This window comes from Cygnus atratus, chromosome 5 (genome assembly GCF_013377495.2).
Source record: "Cygnus atratus isolate AKBS03 ecotype Queensland, Australia chromosome 5, CAtr_DNAZoo_HiC_assembly, whole genome shotgun sequence".
Taxonomy (NCBI): Eukaryota; Metazoa; Chordata; class Aves; order Anseriformes; family Anatidae; genus Cygnus; species Cygnus atratus.
Window position 1 is genome coordinate 2,165,144 of NC_066366.1, and position 16,321 is coordinate 2,181,464.

Below are 16,321 nucleotides of genomic sequence, written 5' to 3' on the forward strand. Positions count from 1 at the left end.
ATTTATATACGAACCTCGCCGAGAAATTTTCCAACAATTCCTCCGTCCGACCACCATGCACCAGGACAGGAAACGGCCGCCTCAGCGCCCGCCCGCCTGAGCGCCGCCCCGAGCCGCGCGGCCGGGCTCCGCACCCCGCGCTCCCGCCGCTCCCATTGGGCGCGCCGCGCCGCGCGTCACCGCCCCCGCTCGCCATTGGCCGCCTCCAGGCCCCGCGCCGATGCCCATTGGCTAGGCGCCCGCGGCCCCGCCCCGCGGCTTCATGGCGCCTCGGTTATGCTGGGTTCGGGGCCGCTGGCGCCGCCATTTTGTGCCGCAGGGAGTGAGGCGGTAGCGCGCCAGCGGGGGAGCGGGCGGCGGCCGCCATTTCCTCCGCTGGGGAAGGCCGGCGCCCGGCGGCGGGGCCGAAGCGGGAGGAGGCGGCTCCTGCAACGTGGCCGCCGAGCGCCGGCGGGGAGGGCCCGAGGGCTCCGGCCCCGCTCCGCCTGGCCCTGACAGGTGCGGCCGGCCCCCCGCGGGGCGGCTGCGCTGGGTCCGGGGGCGCCCCGAGCCGGGAGGGCCCGAGGGGGGCGCGGGGCTCGGCCCCCTGCGGAGCGGCGGCAGCCTGAGGGGAGCCGGGGCGGGCTGCGGGGGGACGGGAGGCCGCCCGCCCTCAGCCCCCAGGCAGGCGCCTCGTGGCCCGGTGCCGGTTGGGCCCAGCTCCCGCAGGGAAGGATTGTGTCATAAAGCTGCGCTCGGGGGTGTTGGGCCGGGCGGGTTTTTTACTACAGAAATGGAGTAATTTAACGGCAGCTCCGGGGGTAGCACGCTGATTGTAGTACATTTGTCTCACAGAAAACATTACATAGTTAATGTGAGCTGTCAGCGTTCATTGACAGGACAACACCCAGTTTTGCAGAGCTGTACTGGACCTTTCTGAATGTGACAGGTGTAAGAGTATTTAAGATCTTTTACCTGAAATTCCACCTTAGTTCTTAAAATAATACAAACAGCCAAAAATATTTTATTCCAGAACAGTCCTAATACTGAGGAACAATTAAAACAAGCCATTTTCCTTTCTTTAGCTTCAAGTTTTCCTTCCAGTTTCTTAATTGGAAACTTACAGTCAAAACAGAAATTGCAGCCACGTGTTTGAGGTATAGCAGCAGTGAAATGCCTAAGAGAAAACTTTGTTTTGGGTTTACCAACTCTATGTTCATCGAGGGCTTATTACATCTCCTCTCAATCTCTGGCAACTCTGTGTGTCCTATGCTTTGTCTTACTGTTCCAGCATCAACATCTGAGAACGAGTGATTATAAAATATTAAGCAAACTGATGCCACACCAGTTATATATGGTATATAGTAATTGCAAAGTAATTTATAATCCATGTATGCGTTACCAAACTAACTTTTTTTCAAGTGCTTGTTTCTAGAGAAGGCCCTATGGAAAACACGGAAGAAAATGTTGAATCAGGGTACTATAAACTCTGCTTTTTGAATCTGTAACAGCATAATATTTTGAACCTTGGACCTTAGAAGCTTTTTTCAAATTTTGATACGCTTTAATACTGAATTTAGGTTAAAACCTGACTAGTTGATGGAGCAGAACAGCAGTGTTCTTCACAACTACACTTAAATAAACCAAATGCTACTTCTGCATAGATTTTCAGAAGCAGTGTTTATCTACTCAAAATATGTTAGTGATAATGTACCAAAACCAAAAATGTAATTAGTAGCCCAAATTATGGAAAACTCGTAAAGTCTACAAACTTTGGACCAGCCTCATTTAAACTTGGTTAAACCTGATACATTCCCTACGGAGACCACATGGGGTCTACCACTAACAATATCGCAAGCACAGCCTTCGTTCTGGGAGCCCGAAGCACCCACAGGGAATCCATTCTTCCGCTGTGCTATTCTGTAAATCTCCCCTTGGTGCTGGGAGTCTTCAGTATCAGGTCAGTTGCAGAAACTCCAGAGGATGCAATGGTATGTATGTTCACCACAAGAACACAAAGACAGCACCTGACTGGGGTGTAACTGCCTACAGTCCAAACTACTTACGTATAAATTGCTTACAGTTTCTGAGCAGTATCTCAAAGGAATTAAAAGGGGACAAGTTGAGGCACAGGAAATGAAAATGATTAGTGACTGAGAAAGTACATATGAGGAAGGACCGAAAGGGAACGTGACAAGAGTATGTGAAAATGTGCGGGGAGGCTTTGTTTTTACTTTTCAAAAACACACAAGGGGAGGAAGTTTCCTTTAGAAAATACACCTTCACCTTTAAAACTTATTACCAGGTACTGATTACTAGGCACAATTAAAACTACCTGTATGTTTATTTCTGGTATTCTGAAATTACTCCATTCCAGGCTTGAATTTTGCAGTAGGCTACACGACATTTGAGCAGAACTTTGCTGTACTGCACCAAAACAATTCTTTTAAGGTAGTGGCTTAGGAAAAAAGGGTATCAAACTTACCCAGCATGTCAACATTTAAAAAACAATGTACATAAGACATTTGTATTTAATCAGTTAAAAGAACTGTGATTCTGCCTAACGTTTCTGCTCGAAGAAATATGTGAGAGGGGAAGATACAAACCTTAGGGCTAAGTAACTTAAATAGGACTCCTGAGTATTTTCAGAATACAGCTGCGTTCAAAACACCACACTGAAATAAGTGAAGATGAGGATTTGCTTTAGATGTTTATTAATCCAAGGAGATCTTCCATAATAGAAAAAACAAAGGCTTTAATTTTCCAGCTCTTCCTTTAGAGTTGCATTATCCTTGAAAAATGGAATGGATAAGTGCAAGTTCTAGGAGGAAGATCGATTTTTAAATTTGACATGTGCATCACTGAAATTGATATATTGCATCACAAAATGCACTATCACCACCAACAACAATGCAAAATTGTTTTGCAATTTATATAAATACATTTCTTGGAGCAAAGGAAAGCAATTCTAAGATCCATTTTTAAAAAAGATGCTCCTTGCTAACCACTCTAGTGACACATAAAAGCACCCTTGAAGTAAGACTGTATTCCTCACACCAAGATAAAATTCCTCCCTTGACTTGAAAAATATAACTGTTCCAGAAATAACAATGGCACTAAATTGGTAATTTTCACTTTTTTTTCTCCATTTGCTTAGTATGTACTGCGTTCTCACTGCTGCTGTGTCCTATCTTCTACCATGAGGCCAGGTATCCTAAAAAGGTTCTCTTACAGTTTTGGGGAAGTGTAACAAGATAAGCAGATACCCAACAAGCAGATGTTCAGAAATGATTTACGTCAAACTGGGTGTTTTTCAAGGTCAAGGAATGCACAGGAAAACACATGCTGTAATTATATTTGTCACCTTTTTCTACAAAAATAAAACCTTGTCTGGAGATGATCTTGAGGCCAGAGTACACCTATATGTGTTCATGAGTTACACATTTTATATAAAACAGTTCTGCTTATGTACTTGACCAGTCAGCTGAAAATTCAAAAGTACTACAGTACTACTGTGGTTCCCATACTGCTACTACAATGGATACTTGGATTCAAGACTTGACTTTTGTAGGCTTTCTCACAGCTGGTGCAATATCCATCCTTTAAGTCCACAATTTGCTTTAAAGTATCCCTTGGTATTGCAATAGGGCTGTGGCATTATAGTCCTGGCTCAGTCTCTCATGTTAGCACTCTGTGCACAGGAAAACATTACTTGCTTAAGAAAGGCAGTCCAGAGAGCAACTGGAAAATGCCATCATACCTGCCCAGCAAAGCACTAGTGGCTGCATAAGAAATGGAAGGCAGAGAACCATGCTGGTCAACTCATCAAGGAAACCCCAAACCACAAATTTCTGCTACTCTGCTGCTGGAAAAAAAACACACCACACAAACCAATTTTCTGAAGACTGCATTTTGAGTATCATAATATATATATGTGCATTTTGTTTTTACAGATATAAACTCAGTTTATTTTTAACCTGTATTTAAATTTTGGAGGCTTACATTAAATTAAGGTAGCTTGTTTAATATCAATTGTAACAGCAGGTGACATTTTTATATAAAAACAGCCAAAAAAAAACATTTGATTTAAAAGACCTGACACCAATGATCTCAAGGCAAGATCAAAAACCTATGGATTTACGCTTTAAGAAAACAAAAGGGGGCATTTAAGCCAACCCATTCACAGCATCTCCCTGCTGGATTCTTCATACAGTGGTTTTGATAGTGGTCCCAGAGGGAACTGTATTTTGCCTCTCTAGCTAAAATACCAGTTACTATAGCAACTTTGAAGGAAGAAAATTGTGGCTTCAAAAATGGAAGATTGGCAAAACTTCAAATACACTGTCTGGATCAGGCAGACAATAGCACACTAATGCTGGGAGTGCAGGAAGAGGGTCAATGAAATGCAGGAGTAGTGCACTTGCACTACCACATGCTGGAAAAAATGTTTTGCAAAATTAGGGGGAAAAATTGCATTCATAGATCAAAGCCCAGGTTAGCCAAATTACTATTTTTTAATAGATTGCATATATAGATGTTTCATCCACACACTTCAACCAACTCATTTAAGAGCAGAACTTCACATCTAATTTACATGCTTCAGAGAAGATAACTTTTTCTCAGTGCTTACATTAAACATTTGTATCCAAATTTCAACTTCAACAGTGAGATCTTTAAGAAAAACAAAGGACACAGAGGGTGTTGCTATTTTTTTTTTTTTAGCAGCAATGAAATATCACTAACCCCTTTTTACATAACCGAATTCAAGTCACAACCAGAGGTGACTGCACCACAAAGTCACCAGGTACAAAACTGCTAGTTCATTTTAAATTAATAACTTGAAATTATTTCCCTCAATACATCCCTTATTTTTTATTTTTTATTTTTTTTTTATAAACAGCAAACATTTTGCTATTTTTGTACATAGGCTAGCAGGCTTGTTTCAATATGAAAGTGCTAATTCATTTACAGATTTATCAGTTATGTAGTGCTACATTAAGTGTCCAATATTCTACATATGAACAATCTTGATAAATGGAAATGATGAAGATTAAGTAAGGCTATCCGATTACCTTATTATTTACATTAAAAGAATAGACACCCAATGGGAAGGGAGAAAAGGGAAATTGGGCAAATACTCATACTGCCACAGTTGTAAAAATTAACTCTGCCTTCTAGCTTGTACTGTAAATGAGATATTTTAAGTAGTCCTGCAGCCCATGCTTATTTTTTTTCCTCAGAAAAAGAAAAGCTGCCTTAATGACATCCCCTCTTGATTTCCGATTTCCAAAGTGTCATTTGAAGCTTTAAATTCAGATTCTTCCTATCTTCAAAGAAACCTCTGGTTTGCTTTCTTTCCAGTATTAGGTTGCATGATCAGGTCCCACTTCTGGGGCTCTTGTCCAATCTATTTATCAATTAGTTTAGAGTGAGCTGTAGATAACATGAACCAATTCTGGAACCACTATTGGGAGGAACACAAGCTCTTCACTACAATCACACAGTAGCAGGAAAAGTGATAATTCAATTCATTCCTGGGGCAGGGCCTCCAAAATTAAATGAAGTTGGCACAACTGGAGCATTGAATTTGTATCCTCCATGCTTTTCAATCATTTTGGATTCTAAAAAAAACAACAACAAAAACACAAGGAAAATATTTTAGTACATGTGCATGGGGGAAAGACATGTGATAGACCATTCTAATTCTCTCAGAGATGTAGGCTTAAACTGGGGGTTACCCAAGAAATTAATTGGTGCCCACAGTGTAAATGTGCCAGGCCTCAACAACAGATGGACTCATTTATTTATTTGTTTTAGTTTCTCACTATTGTTATAGTTCTATTTAAATGAAATTTATACTTAAAACAAGCACACGAGTTTTTGGGAATGAGTATTTATATATCTTGTTTCAGAAACAACACCTGAATGAGTGCTGGATTTCTAAAATTGCTAACAATTGCCCAATTCTTTCTGATTAAAAATAGACTTTTACATCAAATCAATAACTGATCACAGGTATAAAAAAAGTAGTGCACAGATATCAGCTCAATTTTTAGTGTTCCTAGGTCAACTCCATGATATAAGCAGAAATATCCACTGAAGCACCTGAATCAGTCACTTCAGAATACACACATTTTCCCCCATACTCAAGCAGGTAATTAATAATTCAGGTTACTAGACCATATATAAGCCTAGTTCTGAAAGAAACTACCAAGTTGATCACTTTTCATTTTCAACTGAACTCTAAGACCTTTAGACATTTGAGCTTCACATATACATCCCCATATATAGGAGAGATTTTATCTCTACATTACATCCTTCAAAGATAACTGTAAAACTGGTTGGGTTTTTTGTTTGTCTGGTTGTGTTTTTAAATACATATAAATAATAAACAATAATAAATACACAACTCAAAAGCAGGATGGTAAAAAGCAGACAAACATTCATTTCTGTCTACCTTTACTACAATCTAGATAATACAAAAGGGCTGCATTATTTTCAGCTCAAGATAAAGCTTGTTAACATCTTCTTTCAAGTCCAAGACTTTTCTTCTACCTCAAAATATTTGCAATTGCACTGTTTCTGGGACAACAGGACAGCTCACTATCTAGAGGATCTGCTTTTGGACTCTGTTTCACTGGAAACAGGCCAGAAGAAAGTTGCCATGGCTCATGAGGGGCAGGGAAGGGAACAAAACCTGGGGAAACAGCTTTGTTCACTCTTAGTCCCTTTATGTACAGCAGACAAAATTGTTTTGCACATGGAAATTCTTGTTAGCTACATTAATGACAGATCCTTCTAATAGAATGTCCCCCTGTCAGGTAGGCAGACTGGAGACCAATATGCCCTGATAGTACACAAGAATTTCCTGTAATGAACTAGCTCCTTAATTTAAGTTAATTTTAACTTCACAGTCTGAACCTAATTCACTCTGTGAATAAGCAGATCAAAACAAAAACAAACAAAAAACCCCATCATTTTCAGAAAATGCGCAAGTAGTATATAATCTCATCAGTACAATGCCTAGTGCTTGACAGGTGTCACAGCGAGACTGGATTTTATATCCATTAGGAGTGGATCATTCCGGACATTTAAGCTTTGTGAAATAATTTTGGCTGTTCTATGACAAAAATTATACAATGACTTCATTCTTAATACTAATCTTTTACAGCTTTCTGAACTTCTAAGTTGAGGCATCTTGTAGTAACTGCTCAATAAAATGCAGGATATGAAGCTGGACAGATCAGTTATCTCCACTGCAAAATAGTAATCTCAAATATTTAGTATGCTTAATGATGTAGCTTTATAGATGGATACTACTGAGACGGTATTTTCCCCACCAATAGTATCGCTAGCTATCCCAGCTGGACTAGGTCACATGAGGAAATAATTCACCAGCCACATTCACTTGTTTGCCTGTTACTATACCTACAGTTCATCCACCTGCAGGTCCAAATGATTTGTTTTCACATACACGCTACTATAACAAACATGCTTTTATTTACCTGGTCACTTCATTAAGAACTTTCTACTGTTCCTTACACCTGTGGTATGCCATACAATCTTTGTACTGAGGCTTTGTGACCTGATAATCATTAAGAGCTTTCAAACATCTCTGGACTGTAAAACAGTACTGTTTTATGAAAACAGTATTAGGTTTGAATTACAGGCTTCTTGAGCACATAAACAGCATTCAAACAGCAAAAGTAGTACTTAATGGAATAAAGGAGAAAAAATACCATGTGCTGCCCGCCTCTGATCTGCCAGAGTTGCTATATCCTGCAATTGTTTTCTTTGTTCTTCATTAAGACCCTGTGTCAAAGCTTGATACCACACAGGGTTACGATTCTGAATTGCTGCAAAAGAAAGAAAACAACAGGAATAGGCTCATTAAAATGTTCTGTAACTCAAAGCTTATTAACATTCACTGCTATTTTAATCCAAATAATATTCTGATCAATTCTGTTAGGGTTACATAATTAAACATATTCAAAAACACTAATACAATCTTTGACCTCTTCCCTTCCGCCATTAAGTTCATTCAAGAATAATCTCTCTTTGCCCTGAAAGTGTAATAATGGTGTTGGTCTTCCCCTTTTCAAAGAAAGGACTTATTCAAACCACGTACTGGAAAGCCTGTTAGAAGCTTTCAATGACTTCTGGTTTACAATGCCATTGATTAAAAAAAGTTATATTTTAACTTTTTGTCCAAGAAAGGAAACAAAGTTACTTACTCTGAAAAATTGTTTTAAATATCTGATATTCATCAACAGGGTTGTCTTCATCATCAATAATTGTGGAATAGCCTTCCAAAGCAGTCTCTTCAGCATCATCTTCTTCCCAGTCTTCATCATCTCCATCTTCACCTGCCTGTTTTGCTAGAATTTCTAGATATTCTTGACCATCTTCATCGATGTCATCTTCATCACTCCCCAGTTCCTCTGAGTTAAATATCACACACAAAGTTAATCTCAAGAATAGTTAAAAACAATCTTCAGGAAGATGGCTTATCTAAAACAGGCAATAGAACCGATAACAGGGTAGTTCAGATAGTTTGATATACACCTAGAACCCCAGCAGCTCATGGGAGGTTTTTAACTGTACAATGGAGCAGAAAGAAACTCTTACTGACTCTAATCCCTCACTCAAATGGGAAACAAGCACCAGCAATAACTCCTTTCTGCAATGACAGCAACCACACAAAAGCTAGCCTGACATGACTTTGAGGAGACTGCATCTAGGGAATCAGCTTTTTAGAGGGAATGGAAAGTAAGGCAGATAAACTTGGAAGGTGTTAAAAGATCTAGTGCTGTACCACAGCTTTGTTTTTTTAAGTTACAGAACTCCGAAGAATTCCGCAAAAGAACTCAGCATCTCCACCAGGAATCATGAAAAACAGAATGTAACAGTTCTTCAGTTTCCATACCCGTTTCCTCATCTTCTTCAGCTTCGTCATCATCATCACTGTCATTTTCATGCTCTGCATGACAAGCATATGCTCTTTTCAATCCATTAAATAAAAGGATAAAAGCTGGCAGGATCTGGCCAGCGACTTGATTTAAAACCTGTGGTATTTGCTCCAGATCAATAAGAGCACACAAGCCAAGCACACACATCTTTCTATCGTGAAGTCTATAAAACAAAACAGTACAAGAATTACAAATTCCATTATGATTTAGAAGCAGGTAATATAGAGGTTTATCGCAGTGAAAAATCTTCAAAATTAGAAACACTTACCCCAAGAAACAGTCTACATCATTAAGCCACTGTGTTATGAAGTGATTAGTGACAGGCTCCACATTATTGGGAAAACGAAGATTTTCCAATGTATTTAATAATAGATGAGGATTGTAATACAAAGCAGCTATGGCAACCTGGAGGCACATTGTTCGCAGTTCACTTGTTTTCACTTCTCTGGTCAATCTCTCTAAAGCAGCTTCCACAAATAAGGGTATGCACTGAAGAGTGAGAACCATTACAAGCTTAGTAATCTAAAATAAATTTTATAGCTCTGTATTTCACACTCCAGTTGAGAAGTGGCTTAAAAACAGGCTGGTGCATAAATACAGAGGACATAAAATGCATGTAATTTTTAATTGCCAGCAGAAGTCATACACAAAGATGAAATATAAAGGTGAAAAGATTTAATCTCTACTCTGAGCACATGAGTTTTGTGACATAGTGGACAGTAGACATAATTCCTAGTTCCTTTGTCTTATCTTTTAAAAATAAAGAACTGAGGAAGATACATATACTTTAAGTCCAGAAAAATAACTTAAGTCTTTTTCAATATTCACAAAGTCAAGAGATTCAAGAGATATTACCAATACTCCAAGAAAACAGCTATTCAAAGTAGTGTTCTCTTCAGAAATGACACACACACAAAAAAACCTTTCTACAGATTTTTTTTTCTTTCAAATAAAATCAAATTATAACTTCAAGTGCAAAGTCCGTAGGTAGTAAGAAAGCACGCAAAAATATTTAGATAGCTATTATAAGTTTCCAACTTCCATATGCATTTAACGAAATTCCTAGCTCCTCTATGACGTTAACTGGGATTCTAGGAATTGCATTTTCATTCTTATTTCAAGGCTATTAACTTGAAAGATGAAAAGAGTCATCAATATTCACTATTATTACCTTAGAATAAAATTAAACAACTTTTAGCTAAGATTGTCCTAAAACAGTACTCTTCCAGATTCATGAAAACACTTCACATTGAGTTTTGCAGCATCCTAAATCCTGGACATGAACTGTGCAGTAACTACTTCTTTAGTGCTGTTAACTGCACAGTAGGACTTGTGACACTGAAGTAGAAGACAGGATCATTAGTCGCCCTACAAAAACTTCTCATAACTTCTCATCTTAGAGTTAATCAATTCATATTTGAGAACAAAATATTTTAATATTAAGTTACATGAACCAAAGCTATTACAAACCTGATCAATGCCACGCCCTTTACACTGAAGAATAATCACTTCTAACAGTTTTGCTGCATGACATTCTGCATCTTCCCCAGCAACTCCTGTAAGGACCTGAAAAATAATTATTTTTGATGACAGCCTTTCAAGACATGCTTTTGATGTGCTGCTTTGCAAAGCTGATGCAAGTTTACCCACTCTATTACAATGCTAGAATAAACTTCCATCAGTGGAGACGCCAAATTTACAGCTATGGATCAGTATTAGAATCATGGAGAATAAAACAGTGCTGAATGCAGCTGGAACTAGTTTATCTGTATGAATATGAAATTACCATGGGCACAGATCATAAAACAGTAACTGTATTAAGTATTAGCTGCCATTTCCAAAAGCTTAATTTCCATTTGCGAAGTTAGGTTTCCTTAAACATTCATGTGTTGAATTTTGTAAAATAAATTACTTTTATTAAACAATTGGGATATCCAGTGGGAGACCATGCAATATCTAGAACTTCTATGTCAAAGATTCACTGTGCCCACCTAATAATACACTAATCACAGAGGCTGTAACAGGCTAATTTTCTTTTTGCATATATTAAAAAGTTCAAGTATTTACAATCAACCTAATCAGCCTGGTTACAACTTGTTTTCAAGTAAGGGCTGGCAAGAATCAGAACTGCATTCCGCTCTCAGCTACAGTCACTGATCTGGCATAAACTTGAGAAAAACAGACTTCTGTTCCTAACCACTTACTTTCCATCTCTACTTGTTTTAGTTAATAGGTTTAGCAAATGTATGGTATGTGGTATCATAGCTATAGTGAGGTTAGAAACCTCAGATTAAAGAAAGTATCTACCCTTTGCAGTAAGTATACGTTTTGCATGTCTATATGCTCAAAGTGTATTACACAAAATACAGATGCACAAAAAATGGGTTGTTTAATCTGCTTTTGTTGTTTACCTTTTCTTTTACACTTTTAGGAAAAGCATTAATTCATTTGATGGACCTGCTTTAGGTTTTTCTGCAATAGCTTCATAATTTATGGATTCACTAAAGATGCTAAATAGCGTAATGCTTTAAGAGCAGACATCCAAATTCATCCATTTTGTAGTCTGCTGTTGTGGAAAAAGGTACCCAGTTTAACAATATATTGCTTTAGATATTACAGGTTTTGTGATCGCCAAGTTATCTGCTTACCTTCTTGCACATACTGTAGATCATTTCAAGATATTTTGTGTCTGACAAAAGTGTATCCGTATCAACAGTAACATAATTATGTAAGAGAGGCATCATGTCTGTATTAAAAGAAGAATAATGCTAGTTACTGTTTTCATGTTTTATTGAAACCTATACTAAGTTAATCACAGTTCTTGCCTAATGTTTTTCAAGATAAGCATATACTTAGATGCCTGAGTAAAACAAGTCTGCTTCAACAGCAAAATAAAATACTGGAAACGTAACTCACTCCATTGTTCTCCTAAACATTTCAATTAAGATGTAATTCACTTTATGCTTGACATCACGTATATGAAACTATTTGACTTTCTGATCTGTATTACTTACCAGTAAAATAATCAAAGCCATCCTGCTGAAAGACTTCAAAAACAAGAGGAAGAAGCTGCCACATTTGTGCAGAAACTTGTTGACATGTCAGACTATGAGCCAAGGAAAAAATCTCTTCATAGAACTCTAAAACAAACAGAATGTAGGTAAATTTAATGCCAATCCAATACACTTAAAACTTAAGCCAACAAAAGTACACATACCTAATACATGCTGCTGCAAAACTGTTCCAATCACTTGCAAACAGATCCCTTCCAGCTGCTGGGTAATCTAAAAAAAAATAAATAATAATTATGACTGTTTTCAAGACTTTGGAGTTGAACTTAAACACATTTTGAATAAAATTATTCGAAGTTGTTTCTCATTAGAGAATATAGTCTAAAACAATTCAAAAACTTATTACACCTTAGAGCACAATGTATTACAACTGTACTCTTAGATAAGAATTTTTAAGATAGCTTTTAATGTGAGGTATTTTTGGAATACTCTTTTTGAATACTGAAAGAATCTCATTACAGGGTATCCTTTACAAGAAGCCTAACAGTAACTGCAATACTTCAGTCCCATTAAAACAGAGAAAGTACACATATACATCAAAAAGGGTAATAATGGAAGTTACAGAAAGTCATTTGCTGTTCCAGAACAGTGAGATTTCAGAAGAACCCCTAAACTAAACTGGGCTGATTAGCTGAATACCTTATGAACTTCAGGGCTGACCTACAGATTTGGACACTGTTTCCCAGCAAGTATTTATCGGTCTATGGAACAGCTAACAAAATGTCAGTAACCTGACATTTAGGGCACTCACTTGCATAGAGACAATACGGGTTGAGTTTCTGGTCTAAGCTATGCAGAACAGGATTTGGTCATCCTGTGTTAGATGTCTCTAAATAAAAGTATTTACTGATCAACATTTAAATTCCCCTGGGCTAGCATATTGTTAGATAAGCTTCCCATTTAGATGGCATGAATTTGCCAACAAAAACAAGTACATACTTGCTAGACAGCTTTAGCAAACCAGTCAATAAGCAAGTCTGGCCTTGGTTTATTGCATGGCAACACTGGATTGTGACCCTGAGCATGCAGAATTCGTACTGCTTCCTTAGTAAAGCCTCAGAGCACTGAGAGTACAACTTACTACTGAACTGCTTAGTCACTAAAAAAATCTGCAGTATATTTATCAATACAGTAGCTGATTTTGTCAAAAAGAATTGGCAGTAGTGTATTTTGAACAAGCTGTATTCCAGCTGTAAGTCCATTCAGTACAACAAAAGTAACACAAGACGAAATAAAACAAGTTTTCATCACCCTGAAAAATCTACAGTGTAGATCAGACAGGTAAATAAAACTATCATTTAGCATAGTCACAACAGATGTATTTACAGATATTGACTTTGTTGAAGAGAGCAAACTAAGGGAGTAGAGTCCATGTTCAAAGCTAACTGAAATTTTATCCGTTTTCTTTGAAGGGTAGATGTTATTGAATCATGTTGTCTTTTTTTTCCAGATGAATTGAGTTCCATCTACCAGCAACAAGCTGATGAAAAATATCTTCCACCTATTCTAACAAGACCCTGGATTCCTACAGGAAATACTGCGGCAACATTTATGATCTATTACTACGTGCCAGAAACATGATCCAATCTGTTACAACTTCATGGCATCATAAGCACTTCACTGGTTTGTGTTTCAAGAAATTTTCAGCTGCAGTTTTCCAGCTAATAACAGGTACGCAGGAACTACAAAAGACTTTTCAGTGTCTTACACAATGCATATGACTAATTCATACTTACTTCCTTGTGATCTTCAACTACACTAAGAAGTGTATCAATAGTATTCAAGATTCCCATTGCTGTCACTGCTTTGTCATCACTGCCCTCTTCATCTGGTCCAGTCTGGATCACCTGGTTAAACGTCATTGCCTGCACATAATAAAACAAAACCACCCATAAACGTCATTCATTGATGACGTGCTTGGAAATGAACAATTTGGCATTCTACATGATTAAATTAAGGAGTAGTTCTGCTAAGAAAATACTGAAGTGACTGCTCTATTCAGTTTGCTTTCACAACTGATTAAATTTGAAAATTAAGCCAGTTGAACTGCCATCTTTTATCCATTCATGAATAAAGTGAACTTACTTTTCATGAACAAGAACACATCTGCATGAGTAAGTTTCTCTTGAGACAAGATTTAACTGGTAGCTGAACTGGAGTGGAACACTTTGCAGGCATTCCCAGAGAGGACACGCAAGCAATTCAGTTTTAACTCCACACTAAGGGCCTTTAATAGGTTAGCACTGAGCTGAATCCCACTTTTGATGTCATTAGTGCAACTTGCTACATATGGCCATTCAAGCTCAATTTCTCCTACAAATAAGCTACCCGCAGATTCAACTTCGCATTTACACTACATACAACATAACATTATTTTCACAAATTTAATTTTAAAAAATCTATTTAAAGCCCTACTCTTTAATTTCCCATTTTAAAAAAGAAAATCAAGTTACACCGTAGAAGCTACCTGAAATGTGTTACCAAAATTCATTACCACTATCAGGAGTAAATGTGGGTACAGATTTCTAAAACATTTCTAGAATCATTCTTAGAAACCTCCATTTAGTTCACGTTATGAAGCCACTTTTGAGAAAAACATTATCAATGTAGAAGAAAATTACTTGTATTAATGCTCTTGAGCAGACTGGAATAGCAGTAGTTACTGACTGATCATCAACTACCTTCATTTTAAATACCACTCTCCCATATATTAAACAACTTTCAAAAATCACCAGAAAGTCTTACCAAATGCTGTGTCATTTCTACTGCAATTGGAGTAACTTCTTCACTATATTCACATATCATCTTCTGAATCACATTGGTAAGATCATCATTTTCAGTCTCTCTTATAATATGAAGTAAAGCTTGCATTACAGGTCTAATGAATGGAGTAATATATTCTTTAGCTGTAAAATAAGTGGAAATTAATGCCTGAATTGACATCATTCTTACAGAACCATAGTATTAGTATGTCAATACATACTATTTATATTTATCATTTTGGCACGAACGTGCCAAAAACATGAATGATAAAAAATCATTAGTACAATATTAACATTTAGAACTTCCTCCTACCCCCCCCCCTCCCCCCCCCAATAAAAAGGTATTCCAAGCGGATCACAACTGAACTACGAAGGCCATAGTTCTAGTCTTTATCTATGGAACACAAGATTTTATCTATGGAACACAAGATCATTTATCAATGCATGTTTTACTTGATCAGAAAGAGGTACATAAGCATTTCTGTCAAATTAGCCAAAGTATTTGATATAGAATTTGTTTGCTTAGTGACTTCTATAACAGCTTCAGGAATATTAAGCAATGTAAGGCCTGCCAAAACAAAGAAATTTTTTTAATTAATATATAACAATTTTAGCATACATCCTTTCATGTTGAGACAGATACACTCATATTGCCACTGTATCTCTGACTCAATCATTAGGAACTACTAAACTGGACGTCTTGTATCATGAAGTCACAGATTAATTATACTCAGAGCCTTGGAAATGTAATATTTTTACAGAAATTCCTGCCAGCTAGAGAAAAATACAGAAAGCGATTACAAATTACACTTGCAAGTAAATTAACATCAGGGAAGAACAGATGTCTCCGTGAACGTAGTAAATTTAATGCTTATTCCATTAAAGCAATGAAGTGGTATGCATTTTCTAAAGAAAACATCTTTCAAAGAAAAAATATCTTCAGTAAGTTTGACATAGTTTTAAGAAAAAAGGGTTACCTTTCTCTTGATTACTGATCAGAACTTGAAGTGCTATTGCAGCTTCTACTTTCACAGGCATTTCCCTATCGTCTATCAGACACCGTCTTGTGAGTTCTAAGGCTGTCTGAAGATTCTGGTCACTCTTAAATTTGACTTCGCAAAAATAATGAAGAACCCAACAAGCCTGAACAAAGATAACAAACAAATCCAGTGTTATAAAACTACAAATATGATTATCTACTGATACCAGTAACCTACACAAATTATTAAATGTGAAGTACAACTAACATTGAATAAGAAGATAGTGTAAAACTTTTAAGATGAATATGTTTGAGAGTATGGAGGCTGGCCAGCGGGAGGCTTGTCTTTCAGACATCACTAGACCAGTACTATGATCTCAAGTTCATCTTTGGCCACAGGTTTTGTGTGAGCAGTATAGTCTAAATGCAAAACACAAATAGACCATACCACCAGACACAGACTGAAAACTATGCACACAATTCTGCAGCCATTTTAAAATTACACAAAAGCTGTTTATAGTCATCCATAAAGACTGATACTAATCACTGAAATAAGCATCC

At 37.5% G+C, this 16,321-nt stretch overlaps 2 protein-coding genes and 1 non-coding gene across 3 annotated transcripts in view; all 3 read right to left on the minus strand.

The window, feature by feature from the left end:
• Positions 1-151, minus strand: part of ZNF143 (zinc finger protein 143) — a 39,416-nt gene extending 39,265 nt beyond the window's left edge. The window contains exon 1 of the mRNA XM_035550127.2: positions 15-151. The gene's annotated coding sequence lies outside the window, so the exon portion shown is untranslated. The remainder of the gene's footprint in view (positions 1-14) is intronic.
• A 4,323-nt stretch (positions 152-4,474) lies between these two features.
• Positions 4,475-16,321, minus strand: part of IPO7 (importin 7) — a 33,567-nt gene continuing 21,720 nt past the window's right edge. The window contains exons 14-25 of the mRNA XM_035550220.2: positions 15,759-15,924; positions 14,765-14,925; positions 13,756-13,884; positions 12,166-12,232; positions 11,963-12,088; positions 11,597-11,694; positions 10,419-10,514; positions 9,217-9,437; positions 8,906-9,111; positions 8,214-8,420; positions 7,719-7,835; positions 4,475-5,600 (exon numbers count right to left, since the gene is read on the minus strand). Of these exons, the coding sequence (XP_035406113.1) occupies positions 5,503-5,600; positions 7,719-7,835; positions 8,214-8,420; positions 8,906-9,111; positions 9,217-9,437; positions 10,419-10,514; positions 11,597-11,694; positions 11,963-12,088; positions 12,166-12,232; positions 13,756-13,884; positions 14,765-14,925; positions 15,759-15,924 (1,692 nt within the window). The 3' untranslated portion in view covers positions 4,475-5,502. The remainder of the gene's footprint in view (positions 5,601-7,718; positions 7,836-8,213; positions 8,421-8,905; positions 9,112-9,216; positions 9,438-10,418; positions 10,515-11,596; positions 11,695-11,962; positions 12,089-12,165; positions 12,233-13,755; positions 13,885-14,764; positions 14,926-15,758; positions 15,925-16,321) is intronic.
• On the minus strand, positions 16,065-16,246 carry LOC118249939 (small nucleolar RNA SNORA23). Its single transcript, XR_004779250.1, has one exon. It is a non-coding gene; the product is annotated as a small nucleolar RNA SNORA23 (small nucleolar RNA).